This window comes from Camellia sinensis, chromosome 11 (assembly GCF_055761805.1).
Source record: "Camellia sinensis isolate YWXY chromosome 11, ASM5576180v1, whole genome shotgun sequence".
Lineage (NCBI taxonomy): Eukaryota > Viridiplantae > Streptophyta > Magnoliopsida > Ericales > Theaceae > Camellia > Camellia sinensis.
The window spans coordinates 177,841,208-177,859,339 of record NC_138971.1 but is presented as its reverse complement, the minus strand read 5'-3'; the positions used below and the strand labels follow the sequence as shown (position 1 = coordinate 177,859,339).

At 34.6% G+C, this 18,132-nt stretch overlaps 1 protein-coding gene across 1 annotated transcript; it reads left to right on the top strand.

Annotated features, from left to right (window-relative positions):
- Nucleotides 1–13,775: 13,775 nt before the first annotated feature.
- Nucleotides 13,776–17,923, top strand: LOC114277807 (putative lysophospholipase BODYGUARD 3). Its single transcript, XM_028219752.2, has 4 exons — nucleotides 13,776–14,820; nucleotides 14,913–15,241; nucleotides 15,347–15,546; nucleotides 17,210–17,923. The coding sequence occupies exons 1-4, from the start codon at nucleotides 14,223–14,225 to the stop codon at nucleotides 17,541–17,543; spliced, it is 1,461 nt and encodes a 486-aa protein (XP_028075553.1). The 5' UTR covers nucleotides 13,776–14,222; the 3' UTR covers nucleotides 17,544–17,923.
- The last annotated feature ends 209 nt before the right edge of the window (nucleotides 17,924–18,132 follow it).

The following is an 18,132-nucleotide window of genomic DNA, read 5'->3' as shown; positions in this document are numbered from 1 at the left end:
AAAATATTAAAAAATTGTATAGGGAATGAATTAGTAAAATATATATTTATTTTATGAAAATAATTTCATTGTGACAATAATAAATCGTTACTAATGTAATCATCTGTGCATGTTATTAGTGCCGGGTTAACCTGCTGCATATATGTATTTGTTCAAATCTTTAGTAACGGTTTACACTATTGCGAATACAGTTTTAATTTAATTCTATTTTTTTGGCAACGTTCTAGACCGTTGCTAATAATACTTTTTGTGACGTCAAAACCCGTATCTAAAAAAGCTTTGGGCGATGACAACATAAACCATTTCAAAAAGTGAAGTTTTTTCTCCCTTTTTCATGTCAAATTACACTGTCACAGAAACCCTTAATTTATCATCACTAAAAGAAAATATAAAGCTTGGAATTGAAAGGATTAAGCTTTACAACTTGGATGGATTCTTGGACTGATTTCAACCCAGACCTCTCAAGCAGCCTGGGCCACCGCTCGAGCGGCCAGCTCCCTATTCTAATATGCATCTTGCTCGCTTGAGCGGCCGAGGACACTGCATGTGCAACCAACAGGGTAGTCTCGGTTTTCGTTTTCATTTCATTTTTCCAACTTTCAGGCCTGTGTTTACATGGTTTTCACATGCATTTGCATATCACAGGCACGAAAGAAACTAAAGAATGAATAAGAATAACTGAACAAACATGTAGCGAAAAAACCGAATAAGTATAAGTATTGAATTGAATAGAACCAACTAAATGAATTGAATGTAATTGAGTTGCGCTTGAATTTTTTGTTTCAGTCGGACGCGACATCTTAAGCGCGTAAGTCAGGGAGCCCATTGTGGATAACAATGTTATAAAGCTAAGTTCAACTGTACTTATTTTCTGATCAATGAATTCACTGTTTTCTGAAACGTAGTTACTGAATGAATGATTGTCTCACTTTGTGAACTGTACTCGTGGCATCTATAGTAACTGTTATTGCTACTGTTACTGTTACGGAGATCTCTGTCAATTCCAACTCTTAGAACTACTATTTACTGTATTGATGGCCATCAAATGACTATTTGGTCTTTAAGACTTGTTGTACTGTTTTACTATTGGATGTATTACGTATGACTGATATAATTTCATATAACTCTAAAATGTATGAAAGACTTCTTTGTGAACTGATTCACTAGTGAAACTGAATGTTTTGAATTGTTATAAGGACATCATTCATAAAGCCCTTTATATAATTGTTATTCACTGGGTTCTAACTCACTGTTTAATATATGTATATAGGTGAGCAAGCACCGGAACGGACATAGCGGCATCATCCCAAACCCTTTTTGTCAAGTCAACTACTGTGCCTTATCACGAGGTCCCAAACCGTCAAGTGTTAAGGCTTTTTGGGTGGTTCTAAGTTCACCATTTTAAACTTGTGTATAAGTGACATGAATGTTCTATGACTTTTGTTACTATTATTTTGGTAATGAGATTTAATTCCCTACATTTTTTTTCATTTTGTACATAAGTGTTTTATGGACTTAAATATTTATGTATATATCTCGGTTGTTTGTTCATTTAAGTCCTTACAGCTCATTGGATGTAATATTTTATTATTTACAAGCTTCCGCCGACTCCTATTATTGTATTACTGTTAAATAGGTCTTTGGCAATCACGAATTACTGGCCAGTTATGATGATAAACTTATAGGGGCGGGTTTGGGTCATGACAAATACCCTCACCACCTGGATCGCCTTTTTACCAAAAGTTTAGCATATAAGAATTGAGCTTATCACAGAGCACATTCAAAGTTGTTTCTTCTTGTGGTTAAAAAAGAGTTGGTCGTCCTTAAAGATAAAAAATCATTCCTTCACGTCCCCAAGTCCCTTCCCTCAATATGTGATTAATTTGGAATAGCAATCTATGAACTAATTACAACCATACTAATAATAAAAAAATTAAAAATAAACAAAGCGTACAGAACATTGTCACAAATGAAATGCATCACTATTTTACTTCTGTTAGTTATGCATAGCCTCCTTGTATTATTACCAATGTTATAAATTAGCCCAACAACCTTACAAAAATATTTAATCCTAAAATGTCTTGATTGCTTAAAATCATAGTTTTCAAAGAGCCCTAAATTATAACTTCCAAAAGACCTTTACCAAATCATTGACATAGCTAGAGGTTGTCATGTTTCAAACCACATCCATATTCGAAAGAAAATTACAAGTTAACCAACAAATTTAACACTGGCAATAAATTTAAAATCTACTTACAATATGAGTGGATTGTTAGGGAAAATATGTAATTCCCCACAAGTAAATCAATCAATGAGAATAAAAACTAATGCGGAAAAAATTAAATCAAAAGCAACACAAGAATTTTTACGTGGTTCCCTCAATGTGAGGTACGTCCACGGGATCAAAATCCAATTCCACTATAAACCAAATAGTTTCCAAACGATTACAAACGAGACACGAATGGTCTCACAAAACCATCCTTAGGTGAATTCCAAATAAACAAGAGGAAAGACCTCACCAAATAGATGAACCAAAATCTTCAAAAATAGAGTTGAAGAAGACCCAAAATAATAACCCAAATCAACTCCATCAAAACAGCCAAATAAATACCAACTTGATTACCCACAAAACTAGTGCACTTGAATATGCAACCAGGGATTAATCAGCCAGCAAGCTTTTGCTTTAACCACAAAACCCACTGAAAAATATCAATATGTAGCCACTGCTATCGCATCACACTGAAACACACAAAACCAGCCGCGCAGCACTTCGGAAAAAGGTGGAACAAATTTGTAGCAGCCGTACCTTACTTTTGTGAAGAATAAATATATATATATATATTGTTAAATCTAAGATTTGTTTTATCAAAACCCTGTATCCAAATTGAATTGAGTTTCCACAAATTAGATATAATATATTAACATATATTATACCTAAACCAAGCCAAATTAAAATTCTTTTTCCAAAACCAATTGGGTCTCAAACTCCAATAAGGAGATATATCCCAACAATTCTCCCCCTATCGACTTAGGTGGAGACATCAACCATACCCGCCAAAGTTCGACACTTCAAATGTTTGTCCCTCGACAAAGTCTCAGTCAACATATCCGAAATATTATCATCCGTGTGAACCTTTTCGAGTTGCAACAATTTCGAATCTAACACATCACGAATCCAGTGGTATCTCACATCAATGTGTTTCGATCTCGAATGAAAAGTAGAATTTTTACTTAAATGAATAATACTTTGACTATCACAATAAACTACATACTTTTCTTGCTTTAAACCCAACTCTTGCAAAAATTTCTTCAACCATAACTCTTTTTTACAAGCTTCCGTAATAGCAATAAATTTAGCTTTGGTAGTTGAGAGAGCAACACATTTTTTTAATTTAGGTTGCCATGCCGCAGCTCCCCCTGCAAAAGTCATCAAATACCCCGAAGTAGATTTCCTAGAATCAATATCACCGATCATGTAAGAATCTGTGAACCGATCAAGCATCGGCTTACCATCCCCAAAACACAAACACACCTTCGAAGTCCCTTGAAGATACCTTAGAATCCATTTTACCGCTGCCCAATGTTCTTTACCCAAATTAGAGAGAAAACGACTCACCACACCAACGGCGTGAGCAATATCCAGCCTTGTACAAACCATGGCGTACATCAAAGAACCAACTGCTGAAGCATAAGGAATTTTTAACATCTCTTCCTTGTCTTTCTCGCTTGTAGGACATTGATTCGAACTAAACGTGAAGTGACCTGCATGTGGACAACCAACTGGCTTCGCTTTATCCATGTTGAACCTCTCAAGAATTTTCTAAATGTAGCTTTCTTGAGATAACCAAATCAGCCCCTCTTTGCGATCACGGACAATTTTCATACCAAGTATTTGCTTTGCCGGTCCTAAATCTTTCATAGCAAAAGATTTACTCAACTCTAACTTCAACTTGTTAATCATGGTAGAATCTTGACCCACAATTAACATATCATCAACATAAAGCAAAATAATAATAAACTTGCCATCCGGGAAGTTTTTCACAAACACACAATGGTCCGAAGTGGTTTTACAAAAACCATTATTCATCATGAAAGATTCAAATTTTTTGTACCATTGCCGTGGGGCTTGCTTGAGGCCATACAAACTTTTCTTCAATTTGCAAACAAATTTCTCTTTCCCTTTCTCCACAAAACCTTCTGGTTGCTCCATATAAATTTCTTCTTCAAGATCACCCTGAAGAAATGCGGTCTTCACATCAAGTTGCTCAACTTCAAGGTTCATACTTGCAACCATGCCAAGTAAAACCTGAGTAGAAGACATCTTCACAACCGGCGAGAAAATCTTGTCAAAGCCAATGCCTTTCTTTTGCCCAAATCTTTTCACAACAAGACATGCTTTGTACCTCAGATTCTTGCCATCATTCTTCAATTTGAAAACCCACTTATTTTTCAGAATTTTCCTCCCTCTAGGCACCTTCACTAAATCATAAGTCTGGTATTCAAGCAAGGAATTCATCTCCTCGTCCATGACATTTTTCCAATCACCTTTTTTTGCATGCTCAATTACTTATTGGTAGCTTTCAGGCTCCCCTTGATCGGAAATCAACACAAATTCATTGGGAGGATACTTTCTTGAAGGTTGTCGGTCCCTTGTAAATTTCCTTATCTCAAGTTGTGGTGGCGGTTCTTGAGTTGGATGCTCTTCCTCAATTTTTGGCTCAACTTCATTAGGATTAGCATCATCCTCTACATCTTCAATAGGTGGCTGCACATCTCCCCCATTTTCATCATCCACCAAAGATGAAGGAGATGGATCCATGTCAATGAGATCACTAGTTTTTGGCTCCGGTTGATCACCTTTGTCAAAGTCTTCAATTGTTTGGTCTTCAAGAAACACAACATCACGGCTTCGAATGATTTTCTTGTCGACCGGATCCCACAATCTATACACGAATTCATCACGCCGATAGCGAAGAAAAATACATTGTCTTGACTTGCTATCAAGCTTGGACCTCTCATCTTTTGGAATGTGAACAAAAGCTCGGCAACCAAACACTCTCAAGTGCTCATAAGATACATCTTTACTGGTCCAAACTCTTTCTGGAACATCACCATTCAAAGGGTAGGAAGGAGACAAATTGATTACGTCAACCGCTGTCTTCATTGCCTCACCCCAAAAGGATCTTAGCAATTTAGCTTGTGAAAGCAAACACATTGTTCTTTCCACAATGGTGCGGTTCATCCTCTCGGCAACTCCATTTTGTTGAGGAGTCTTCTTAACTGTCTTTTGATGCCGAATACCTTGACTGCGACAATACTCATCAAATGACCCAATGTATTCACCACAATTGTCTGATCGGATGCACTTCAATTTCTGCCCTGTTTCTCTTTCAACCATGGCCTGAAAAATGCTTAAATGCTTCTAGAACTTGATCTTTAGTTTTTAGTAGAAAAGCCTAAACTTTCCTTGAATAATCATCAATGAAAGTAACAAAATAAAGTGCACCACTATGTGTTCTAACTTTCAAAGGACCACAAACATCCGAATGAATCAACTTCAAAACATTTTCTTTTTTAGAAGCAAAATTTTTATGAAAAGAAACTCTATGTTGTTTACCCGCCAAACAATGAACACAAGTTTTAAGATGTGTACCTTTCAAACCAGGCAGAAGCTCTTTCTTGAACAATACTTGCAGTCCTTTTTCACTCATGTGGCCAAGTTGCTTGTGCCACAATTCGGTAGAAGTATCATCTTCAAGTGCATTGACAACACCTTTACAAATTTTTCCTTGCATCGAATAAAGTGTATGAGTCTTCTTGCACTTAGCCACCACCAAAGAACCCTTTGTGAGCTTCCATATTCCATTACCAAATTTGTTGTTATAGCCTTCATCATCTAGCTTCCCGGTAGAGATCAAATTGAGGCGAATATCGGGAACATGCCTCACATCTTTAAGCAACAACTTGTAGCCCAAATTTGTTTCCAAGCAAACATCACCCATGCCGATAATCTTGGACAAACCTTCATTACCCATTCGAACAGAACCATAATTTCCTTTGGTGTAGGTAGTGAAGAAATCAACTCGAGAAGTCACATGAAAAAAAGCACCGGAATCAATCATCCAATTGCTCTCTTGGCCCACAAAATTGATACAATCATCTTCACAAACGACTATGAGATCACCATTGGTAGTAACTGCCGTTGTGTCTTCTTTCTTCTTATCTACACTTTTGTCACGCCTTTTCTCCTTATTCTTGAGCTCTCGATATTCCCGCTTCATGTGCCCTTTCTCATGGCAATAATAGCACTCAATGTCTTTCTTTGAAAAAGAATCATCTCTTGATTTGTCACGGCTTTGATCACGACCATGAGGAGTCTTAATCCTCCCCCTTGTTTTGCTTCGGCCTCTCGTAACAAATGCTTCTGAATGAGAGGAACCCGCTGATTTTCTTCTAGTTTCTTCATTCAACAGGCTACTAGTGACTTGGCCCATTGTGACAACTCCATCGAGCGCCGAATTACTAACGGACACAACCAAAGTCTCCAAACTTTCGGGCAAAGAACTAAGTAGCATCAAAGCCTATAACTCATCATCAAAAACAATTTTCATAGAAGCAAGTTGGTTAACAATACTCTTTATTTCATTCAAATGTTCTGGAATTGGGCTGCCATCTTTATATTTTAAATTAACCAACTTACGAAATAGAAAGGCTTTATTTGTGGCTGATTTTCTATCATAAAGACTCTAAACTTTTTCATAAATCATGTGCCGAAGTTTCAGTAGCAACATGATGAAATACACTGTCATCAATCCATTGACGGATAACACCAACGGCTTTTCGATTAAGCCTATTCCATTCATCATCTTTCGTACCCTAGGGTTTTCTAGAATCACCCTTAATGGGTCCATATAAATCTTTACAAAATAATAGGTCCTCCATTTTAGTTTTCCAAGCTACCTAATTGCTTCCATTGAAGCTAGACATACGACCCACATTCCTCTCCATTGATTTACACAAATAAATAAACCCAAATAAACCGTAAGCTCTGATACCAGTTGTTAGGGAAAATATGTAATTCCCCACAAGTAAACCAATCAATGAGAATAAAAACTAATGCGGAAAAAATTAAATCAAAAGCAACACAAGAATTTTTACGTGGTTCCCTCAATGTGAGGTACATCCACGGGATCGAAATCCAATTCCACTATCAATCAAATAGTTTCCAAATGATTACAAACGAGACACGAATGGTCTCACAAAACCACCCTTAGGTGAATTCCAAATAATTACAAATAAACAACAGGAAAGACTTCACCAAATAGATAAACCAAAATCTTTAGAAACAGAGTTAAAGAAGACCCAAAATAATAACCCAAATCAACTCCACCAAAACAGCCGAATAAACACCAACTTGATTACCCACAAAACTAGTGCACTTGAATATGCAACCAGGGATTAATCAGCCAGCAAGCTTTTGCTTTAACCACAAAACCCACTGAAAAATATCAATATGTAGCCACTGCTATCGCACCACACCGAAACACACAAAACTAGCCGCGCAACACTTCGAAAAAAGGTGGAACAAAGTTGTAGCAGCTGTACCTTACTTTTGTGAAGAATAAACAATATATATATTGTTAAATCTAAGATTTGTTTTATCAAAACTCTAGTTGTATCTAAATTGAATTGAGTTTCCACAAATTAGATATAATATATTAACATATATTATACCTAAACCAAGACAAATTAAAATTCTTTTTCCAAAACCAATTGGGTCTCAAACTTCAATAAGGAGATATATCTCAACATGGATAAGGTGATTTGAAGAGAAAAGAAAGAAAATAGGGAATGATAACACTTCTCCACAAAAAGAAAAGCTCTTATTCCAAAGGAAATTAAAGGCTATATTTCATTGAGTCCCATTTTTCATTGCTCCCAAAAGCCTTGGGGTTTTGAGAGACAAAGAAAAATGAGTTAGAACAAAAAAAGAAAGAAAAAAGGTAAAATTACAGATTTTTTGGGACTGTTTTACTTCAAGCATCGAAACAAGGAATGGGCTGCAAAATTAATGCATTTGTTTTAATTTCTCATCTTCTTTTCTTTTCTTCCAATTTCACTCCAACATCACTATCCAACCTAAACATAAATTTTTTAATGCAGCATATAATAATAAGAGTAGTGTCATATAAATTAAAAATGCTTACAAATTTATTTTATAAATTGATTTGTCAATAATAGAAAGACATACAAAGAACTTTGGAGAAAAAATTCCGCAAGTGTAACATTTTCATAGTAAAATTGTTGAAAGAAATTTTATTTTCATTTAAACTCCAATGCCTTTAAAAATAATTTTATGTTCTATGAATAAGAAAAGGGTAGATTTAGTTTATTGATTACAAATGCATGAGTGTGAATAACAAACAATGTATAACTAATTTAAATTTTGTAGTTAATTCGAAGGGTTTGACTTCTCTCATGTTCACAATCCAACTTGAGAGAGCATTTGAGCTTAGTGGGCCCATTGTAAACCCAATCATGGTGATCCAAACTGTTCACTTTTAAAGCTTATTGAGAAGAACATTTATGTAAAAAATCAAGAATAACCGTCCATTTTTTTTTTTAAAGACAAATGTGGTTCAAACCGAACTTCAATCATTTTGATTTTTTATATAAATATTCTTCTCAATGACTTTTAAAATGTGAACAGTTTGGATCACCGAATTAGACTTACAATAGACATACTAAGCCTAAACGCTCTCTCAAATTGAATTCTCAACATGAAAGAAACCAAACCTTTAACGAAACCCAATTACTATTGTTATGGCATTTAATGTGACTACTCCACTTCAAAGCATGCATTAATAGTAAATTTTGGAACATTAATTTCACCCCTAATTTTTTTGTTTTTTGAACATTATAATGATATGGAATACTAACTAGATTGAATTCTTTGAAGTTGATCATTTAACTTGAGACTTGAGAATGCCTTTGGGATTGATGGGCCCATTTTGGAGTCAACTTTAGTGATTCAAAACATTTATTTAAAAAGAAAAATGAACAACACTTAGAATTTTAAGAGTGGGCATCTATTTTTTTTATAATACAAATGTGATTTAAACATATAGCTATCAATATTTGATCATCTTAATTTTTTGCATGAATATTCTATTAAACAAGTACAAAAAAGTGAATGATTTTGATGATCGAAATCCATTCCAAAATGGGTCTATCAAGCCTAAATACTCTCTCAAGTTGAAATAGCCAACTTGAAATAATCCAAACCTATACTAAAAAGTCTTTTAACTGTGAAAATATAATAGTTAAGATACTAAAAAATGAATTATGAAAGTCTTTAAATAGAAAATTAGTATGTTAACTAATTTGGGAAAAGTTTAATTAAAACAGGATCTACAATTGATAGCTCTTGACAAATTAATCGATTGCTTACAAAAGGGGCAAACCGCCTATCGATCACTAGTTATTGCTGAAAAAATTGTTTTGAATCAATTGCTAACCGATCAATTGTCTATTGATCACAACATTTTATTTGAAAAATCACGATGAAGAAAAGAGGTGGCCTTTGTTGCATCAAATGGGGAGGGAGATAATTGTACAATTGGGTTAATTCGGGTTAATTAATTCTTTAAATGTCATTTTAGTCACAATCTAGGCTTAATTTGAGGACAAGACTATATGGAGAAAAGAGGGGTCCATTGCAAATAACCCACCATCGTGTGTAGTAAAGGTGCTGAAACAGTCATAGATATTAACCTTTTTTAAACATAACATCTAATATCCTTTTCTTTTTTTTTTGTTAATTTTTTTAATCCAAAAATAATATCCAATAGGGCGTTGAGGCCAAAAGTCTAAAATTGACTTTTCTTTGTCCAAATGTTTAGGCGCTGATTTTCTTTGTTTACAAGGATAAGTTTTAGCAAATTGATCGAACTACTACGTATATATATATATTGTTTAAGCCTCATTCTCCCTGATAGAACCAAACCCTAACCCTCACTCACACACACACACACTCTCTCTCTCTCGTCATGGTCTAAATTGCCATCATTTTCTCGACCTCACTTGCGCCGCGATCATTGCCTCCATCGCTACAACGCCTTCGTCACCTCTTTCTCACTTTCTTTACCAGCTGAGAATGTAGCACAAACCTAGATCTCCCATTTCTATTACTCTCGTCGACTGTTGTTTCCGGTTGTGTCCAAAGACACCGTTGGGAACCACTGTCGCCGCACCGTAGCAACCTATCACCGCTTCACCGCCATTGTCGCCGCGTTGCCATCGCAGCAACGATCTACTGAGTTTCTTTGTGTATGTGTGTATGATAGATTTTTTTTAAAATATTTTTTTTAGATTTGAGCTCAGACTGTGTTAGATCTGTTGTTGATGAAGATGAGGAACACGTGATCTGTTGAATATATATCTATTATCTATTTTTTATTTTTTACTTCAGCTTAGATCTATGTTAGATCTGGTGTGTGGTAGATCTGGATCTATGGAGAAGGCCACCGATTTGTTCAATTGAAAAGATTTTTACTTTTTTCTATTTTATAGTTGTTATTGATTATTATTTTTTTAGTTGTTATTGATGATAATGTTGATGATGATGAAACATGTATATGACAAATTTTGAAAAGATAAGTGAGATATCGTTCAAATTTTGAACAGATATAGGGAAAAATTATTCAAAATTTGAACAGATAATAATAATTTATGAATTTTTGTGTGATGTTTGAGTGTTGGTAGTGGATAATTCCAACAGATAGAAAAATTAGTTTGTGAATTTCAAACAGATAGAAAAAATGGACTTTCGAATTCACTACAAAGAAAAACACTTTTGGTAACCACCTATTTTGAGTTGGTCACAAATAGTCCACTTTTTGCGACGAAAATTTTTTTGGTCGCTGATGGGTATGTTTTTGCGACCAACAATTTTTTGGTGGCTAATAGCTAAGTTTTGGCGACCAAATACAAATTCGGTCGCAGAAGGTCGTCTTTTGGCGACCAAAAAATAAGTTGGTCGCGAATGACTTAACTATTGGGGACCAACTACAAATTTGGTCGCGGAAGATCACCTTTTGGCGACCAAAAAATAAGTTGGACGCGGAAAGTTATGGTGGAATAAATTAAAAAAAAACGGGTAGTACTGTAATTATATTCTATTTTTCTGTTTAGGCATTGAAGGTTTTATGAAATAATATATAACCCAATTTTTATGGGTTATATATTTTCTCTGCCAAATGTGAACAACAAGCATGTTATTGGCAAAGTGGATTAGGTGCATGGAGAGTGACTCCTTGGTCAGGAGTTTAACTCCCATGCAATGTAAAAGAATATTGTTTTTTTGGGTGAAGGCGCTGACTTGTGGCAACCAACTATAGCTTTGGTCACTAAAAGTTACCTTTTGGCTAATATGGATTAGACTTTCCGCGACCAATTATTTGGTCGCCAATGGTTCCTTTTAGCGACCAACTATAACTTTAGTCGCAGAAAACTATCTGTGACGAGGCTTTAGTAACCAACTCGCAACCAACACATTTTTGGTCGTGAAAAGATTTTAGTGACCAAATATGGTACTTTTTGCGACCAAAAACGTTGGTCGCGGAAAGTGTAATTTCTTGTAGTGATTTGAGTAACAGATAAGAAATTGTTATTTTAATAGATAAGAAAAATTAAATAAATAGTTAGAATTTAGGGAAAAAAATAAAATTAAACAGATAGATAGAATTTAGGAAAAAATTTGAAAGATAGATAGAATTTAGGAGGGGGAATTGAATAAATAGTTAAATTTCTTGAAAAGATATGTATAAATTTGAATAGATGAACAAAATATTTGAACAGATAGACAAAAAATTTGAATAGATAAATATAAATTTGAATAGATAATCAACGAAAAGTCAAATAGATAAAAAAAAAAGTCAAGGGGTGAAATTGGAAATAAAATCTCTTATGGAACTTCTCATCAAATTATTTCACAAAGTGTGAATCTCTCACCAACAAAAAAATATGCACTAGACTTAATACCTTATATTCCTTAGATTAAATTTATCACCAATTTTCTCTATCAAATATTCATTGAATGGAGATTTCATTTTTTATTTTATTTATTTATTATTTTTTTTGTCTTATTTCTCAGATTAACACAATCAGCAAGAACAAAAAAAAAAAAAAAACTATACATTTATAAGAGGGGGCTTATAGGACGGTGGTGAAGGGTTGGGTCGTAAGGGGATAGGAGTCATGTGGCCTCTAGACAAATAGCAATAAATACAAGAGGTTTGGAGTCCTATTCACTTTGAAAAAATTTACATTCATTAATTAGTCAGGCTACTTTTGAGTGACATGTAGTAAGTTAGGGGAAAAAGAATTGGACAAGAAAGCTCGTTGTTCTGGATTTGAGAAATTAAGAAAACACTTTAGTTGATTTGTTTACTAAGTGTGTGTGAGAGAAAAAATAGTTTTAGTAGGAAGGTGTGAAGGGAAGGAAGCTTGTCAAGCCTGATAGTTCTTGAGGAAAACCCATACTTCTCCTGGAGGTTCAACCACCACCTAACTTCTTCTCCTTGGCCAACAAACCATTTTAATGCAACAATGTATTCATCCTTTAGGGTAATGTTATAAAAATAGAATTTATATAAAAATATTTTGTACATAATAATGTGATCCATTTATATATATGAGTCTTATTAGTAAGTGGTCCTAGATCGTTAAAACAAAAAAAGAAAAAAAAAAGAAAATAAAGAAGATAAAAAAAATGCAGATTTGAAAATATTCATTACTAAATTTAATACACTTTTTATGAATATCAAAATATTTTATAATCCTTTTGCACTTTTTCAAGAAACTTTCTCCCACACTCTCAATATTAACAGTATTTGACTATATGTATTTATTGAAAATCTAAAACTCATCACTATGATTGATAATTACAAAATAAGAAATGATAAATTCAATAGTGTAGTTCTATTATTTTGACTAATAATTTCAAAAACACCATGAAAATTCCTTATATATTTGCTTGTCACAAGGTAGGAGGTTAACAATAGAGTCGTGGTGCATGGAAACGTTCCGAACACTCAATTATAATAATAATAATAATAATAAATCCTTTCCGAAGTATCAAAAAAAAAAACAAAAAAAAAAGAGTTAGACTCCTTTGGAAATAAGCTATTTTAATAACTTTTTAGGTTAAAATATGAAGAAAAAAAATTAATATGTTTAGAATGACTTTTTGATTTTATATGAAAAGATGTGTAAAAAGTAGAGAGAAAATGACATCTTTAACTTTTTGATATAAATTATAATTTTTTTTTTATTTTTTTAATAATTTTTTAACTTCTAAACTAAAATTATTATTTATCAAACGAGGCGTTAGATAGGCTAATGCCACTCCAATAACTTGAAGCTAAAATCTCATCCCGTTAGCACTTCAGTGTGCCTTTATGACTACTAGAATTACAGATAGGTCCCCCCAAAAAATAATAATAATAATAATTTATAAATTATTTTTGTTACAAAATAGTTATTTTTACATTCATTTAGAACTAAGTGAGACCTCTAAAATTAGAGCTCTAAAAGGGTATTAATTTGTCCTCTTTGTCCTCCTGTTTTGTCTTTTATCTCCTCCTATTTTTATTTTTATTTTTATTTTTTATTTTTTATTTTTTATTTTTTATTTTTTTTAAAGATGACAGCTCATTAGAACTGCTTTTGAGCAGCTCTAATTAGAGCTCTCTAGGAGGGCCCTACATTCATTTATGATTTACCTCTTGCATGTTACTTGTTTGGGCCATCTCTCTTTTCGCTAATGAGTTTTAAGAGAAGCACTCACGCGCTTTCCTGAAATCGAACGGGGTGAAGACGTTTTGTGCATGGTGGGTTATTTTCCATGACCATTTGCAGAAACCAAGAAGAGCAAAGGCCCCCAAATTTTCTTGTGTTAGTTTTTTCTTTAATGGTTGTGTGTCATTTGCGTATTAATAAGAGAAGACACGACGAAGCTAACAAGTGGACTTTGTTGCATCAATGTCATTAATCTCATCATCTCATCGCACATAAAGCTAATCTGGCTGCCTTAACACCATCTTCGTGAATCTCGCCCACACACGGCCCACCCTCTCCCTATCTCTCTCTCTCTCTCTCTCTCTCTCTGTGTACCGCAGTTTGGTGTGGTGTGGTGTGGGTTGGTGGTGGTTTTCTCGGAAATGGATGTCTTGGGCAAAGCCAGATCAGTTTTAGCATTGACAGGAGCAGTGATTAACAAAGTTCTGAGCTTCATTGTCTTCTCAATTGTAGACATTCTTGATTTCCTACTGTGTTACGTTTACAAAATGGCTGATTTCTTGATCGAAGCCGAATGGAGGCCGTGTTACTGCTCTTCAGCAAAAGAAGCCATCACGAGCAGTGGCAAGATCTTGGTCTCCGAACCAGGTGAGTCTAAGATCGTTCGTCTCACTTCTACTAAATTGCAGCTTGAAGAGATCTCCGACACCCTCTACACTCGTTCTTCCGTGGTGTCCGAGGCCTCCAAATCTACTGTGGACGAGCTCAAACGGATCAAGCTGGACGGCACCATTATACAATCGTGGCCGTCCTCCGAGAAGATCAGGAGAAGAGGAGGAGGAGGGCCAGTCCGATCCACCTTCGGCATTAATTCCACCATCGTTGAAATGCTACGAGGCAAGATCGGAGGGCAGCAATCCCATCCCATCCCAAGATGGTCCGATTGCGATTGCAAAACTTGCACTTCTTGGACCTCTTCTTCCAAAGAAACTCTTTTTGTCCGAGCTGATGGAGCCAGAGGTATATTCATTAATTAATCACATACTAGTCTTCAAGATTTCGAGTTTTCCTCAAATTCATTCATATATTGATGGTGGGTGATTGCTATATAGACAACATGAAAGAAGACGTGCTGTTCATTCATGGGTTCATCTCATCATCTGCATTTTGGACGGAGACATTGTTTCCGAATTTCTCCGAGTCAGCAAAATCAATGTACAGGCTGCTCGCAATTGATCTACTTGGGTTTGGAAGAAGTCCCAAGCCAACTGACTCCCTTTACACACTGAGGGAGCATTTGGACATGATCGAACGCTCCGTTATTGAGCCTTACAAAGTTCAGTCATTTCACATTGTGGCTCATTCCTTAGGTTGCATTTTGGCCCTTGCTCTCGCCGTTAAACACCCTGCCTCCGTCAAGTCCTTAACCCTGCTTGCACCTGTAAGTTTACTCCTCTCTCTCTCTCTCTCTCTCTCTCTCATCATTAATTTCTAAATGAAGTGATTGATTAATTAAAAATAAAATGAAATGAAATGAAATGGGCAGCCATATTTTCCAATACCAAAGGGGGAACAAGGCACACAGTATTTGATGAGAAAATTGGCGCCGAGGAGAGTGTGGCCACCGATTGCGTTCGGATCGTCAATAGCATGCTGGTATGAGCACGTCAGCCGGACAGTTTGCCTACTCATTTGCAAACAGCACCGCTTGTGGGACTTTCTCACCAAACTTATCACCAGAAACAGGTACTAGCCAAATGGGCATTTTTAATCAAATTCACTACTATCTTTTGCTTAATTTAGTCATTTGTCCTAGGTGACAGGCTAGGCATCTAAATTTAGCGAGAATGCATAGAGATCGTGAAAAAATATTATGAAACGTATTATGAAAATCTTTCATCCTTTGATTAGTGTGTGATGTTTTATTATGTGTGTAATTCAAAAGTAAAGAATCTTTCACGATCATCTTCGTGATATTTTTTTTATGATCCCTAACATTATTCAAATTTAACAGATTATCATGACACGATGTCCCTAAATCTGTCTTTCAATACCAAATCACTCATTGTCTCGTTGAATATATCTTGAAATTCTTACGTAATTTAATGGCTCGGATTGTTTTGAGATTGAAAATAGAGAAATTGTGTATAGAGGATCCTCAATGGGCCAATATTAAATGGGTGGGCCAATATTGACTAGTCGAATGTAAAGTAAATAGTATTTTTTCCATCTAAATGGGTGCGCCAACATTTTGACTAGCCGAATGTAAAGTAAATAGTATTTTCTCTATCTTTTTACTCACTCGCTTTCTCTTTCTAATTGGAGAGAGTGTAGGTATATATTTAAAAAAAAGAATCACATCAATTAAAAACTTAGGAAAGAATTGTAGATTGTATGTTAATGTATACATAAATGTTTATTAAAATGACTAGCCAAAACGAAAAGTATTATTAAAAAATGACTAACTAAAATAGAGATACATTTTTTTTTTGTGTATGTTGTTTCTTAGCTAAAATAGCAGCTAATATAGTATGAATTATATGACTTTGAAAAAAAAGAAAAAGAAAAAGGAAAATATGTTTTCTATTGCTTTAACTGATCCATTCTCTATGGCAATAGAGATTTATGAAAATGCTTAACAATTGATGACCTAAAAATTCTTTGGTTTTAGGTTTGGTGGCACGAAATCATATTATTTACAGAATGCACAACATGTGACATGATGTGAGCTGGACCACCAAACACAAAAATAAAATGAAATGAAATGAAATAATTCATACTTTGATTCTATTAAATGCCAGGAGACTCTCTTAAAAAAGACACATATTGATGGGGATCTCTACCATTTGAATCGGGGAAACTTACAAAAACCAAACCCATTTTCTTTTTGTAAAATTTTAGAAGACTGTGAATAAGACTATTAATTTGTTTTAAAAAAAAAAATTAAAAAAAAAATATTTGTATACAATACTCTAAAAATAAAGCAAGCATTAGAGCCACACAATTGTCAAAAGGTGTAGAAAGATCAAAAAAACACCTTACGAGGGAGAAGAGTGTGGATTAGACTATCCTAATACAGAAGTGTAATTTTAAAATAAGGGAGTGACATATAATATTATTTAAGAGGGGGTATTTGTGTCAATTCAAGTACTCCAACGCTGAGGGAGGATGGTCAAATGTAGTTGAGAAGCAAATTTAATACGGGTAATAAATTAACTTGCTCTTGCTGTTGTCGTACACTAGTTTTTTTAGGGTCTCTTTGGTCAACAAATTTTCAAATTTTAAACAATTACTTATGGACAATGACTTATATCTACTACGATCAGCTAGGTAGCTAGCTACTGGTAATCTAGGGTATTAATTAATAATATTAATGTAGCTAATTAATTTTGGGTGAAAACATTTACAGGATCAAGACCTTTTTGATCGAAGGGTTCTGTTGCCACACCCATAACGCTGCATGGCACACCCTACACAACATCATATGTGGGACTGCTGGAAAAATTGATGAATATTTGGACATTGTCCGAAATCGTCTCAAATGCCATGTCACCATATTCCATGGTAGAGATGACGAGCTCATCCCCGTGGAATGTAGCTACCATGTCCAGTCCAGAATTCCTCGTGCCCGTGTGAAGGTGGTTGACAACAAAGACCACATCACCCTTGTAGTTGGAAGTCATCAGAAGGCCTTTGCAAGAGAACTTGAGCAAATTTGGAAGGCTTCTTCAATGTGTGATTAAGTAGTCTCTCTTCTCCCTAATTATTATATTATATATATTGGCCTACTCAAATCTCAAGTACTAGATAGAAGATGTGAAGCACCACATCACCTTTAAATTCCAATCCAAACCCCATAAAAGTCATAGATAAAGATGGTCTGGAGTTGGCAAAGTTTTAGTTTCTTTCCCTTCTCTTTAATTTCTTCTTCATCAAGTGTGAATCTTTAGTTAGGCCTTGTCAAATACTTACCCATTATTGTTGGGGTGTGAATGCTGCATTTTATATCGTGTTAATTATTTTGCTATGCAATAAAAATGGCAAAATAGAAAGGAGAAAAAAAAAGAAAGAGAGAAAACCTTAAAATATCAATTTTATTATACAATAGCTACTTCAAATTGCATATTTGTTATGAGTAACGTTTGCTTATTTTGAGTGGGAAATTTTAATGTGCACGCCCTTGAGTTGACAAGGTGTACTATATGCATTCTTAATTATGCCATTTTCTTATTTACTTATGATATTATTTTAGTTATGATTCATGAAATATTTCGTTACGCCTTATGTTAAGTTTGATTATGATATTTTTTTAGTTATGATTCAGAAAGTATA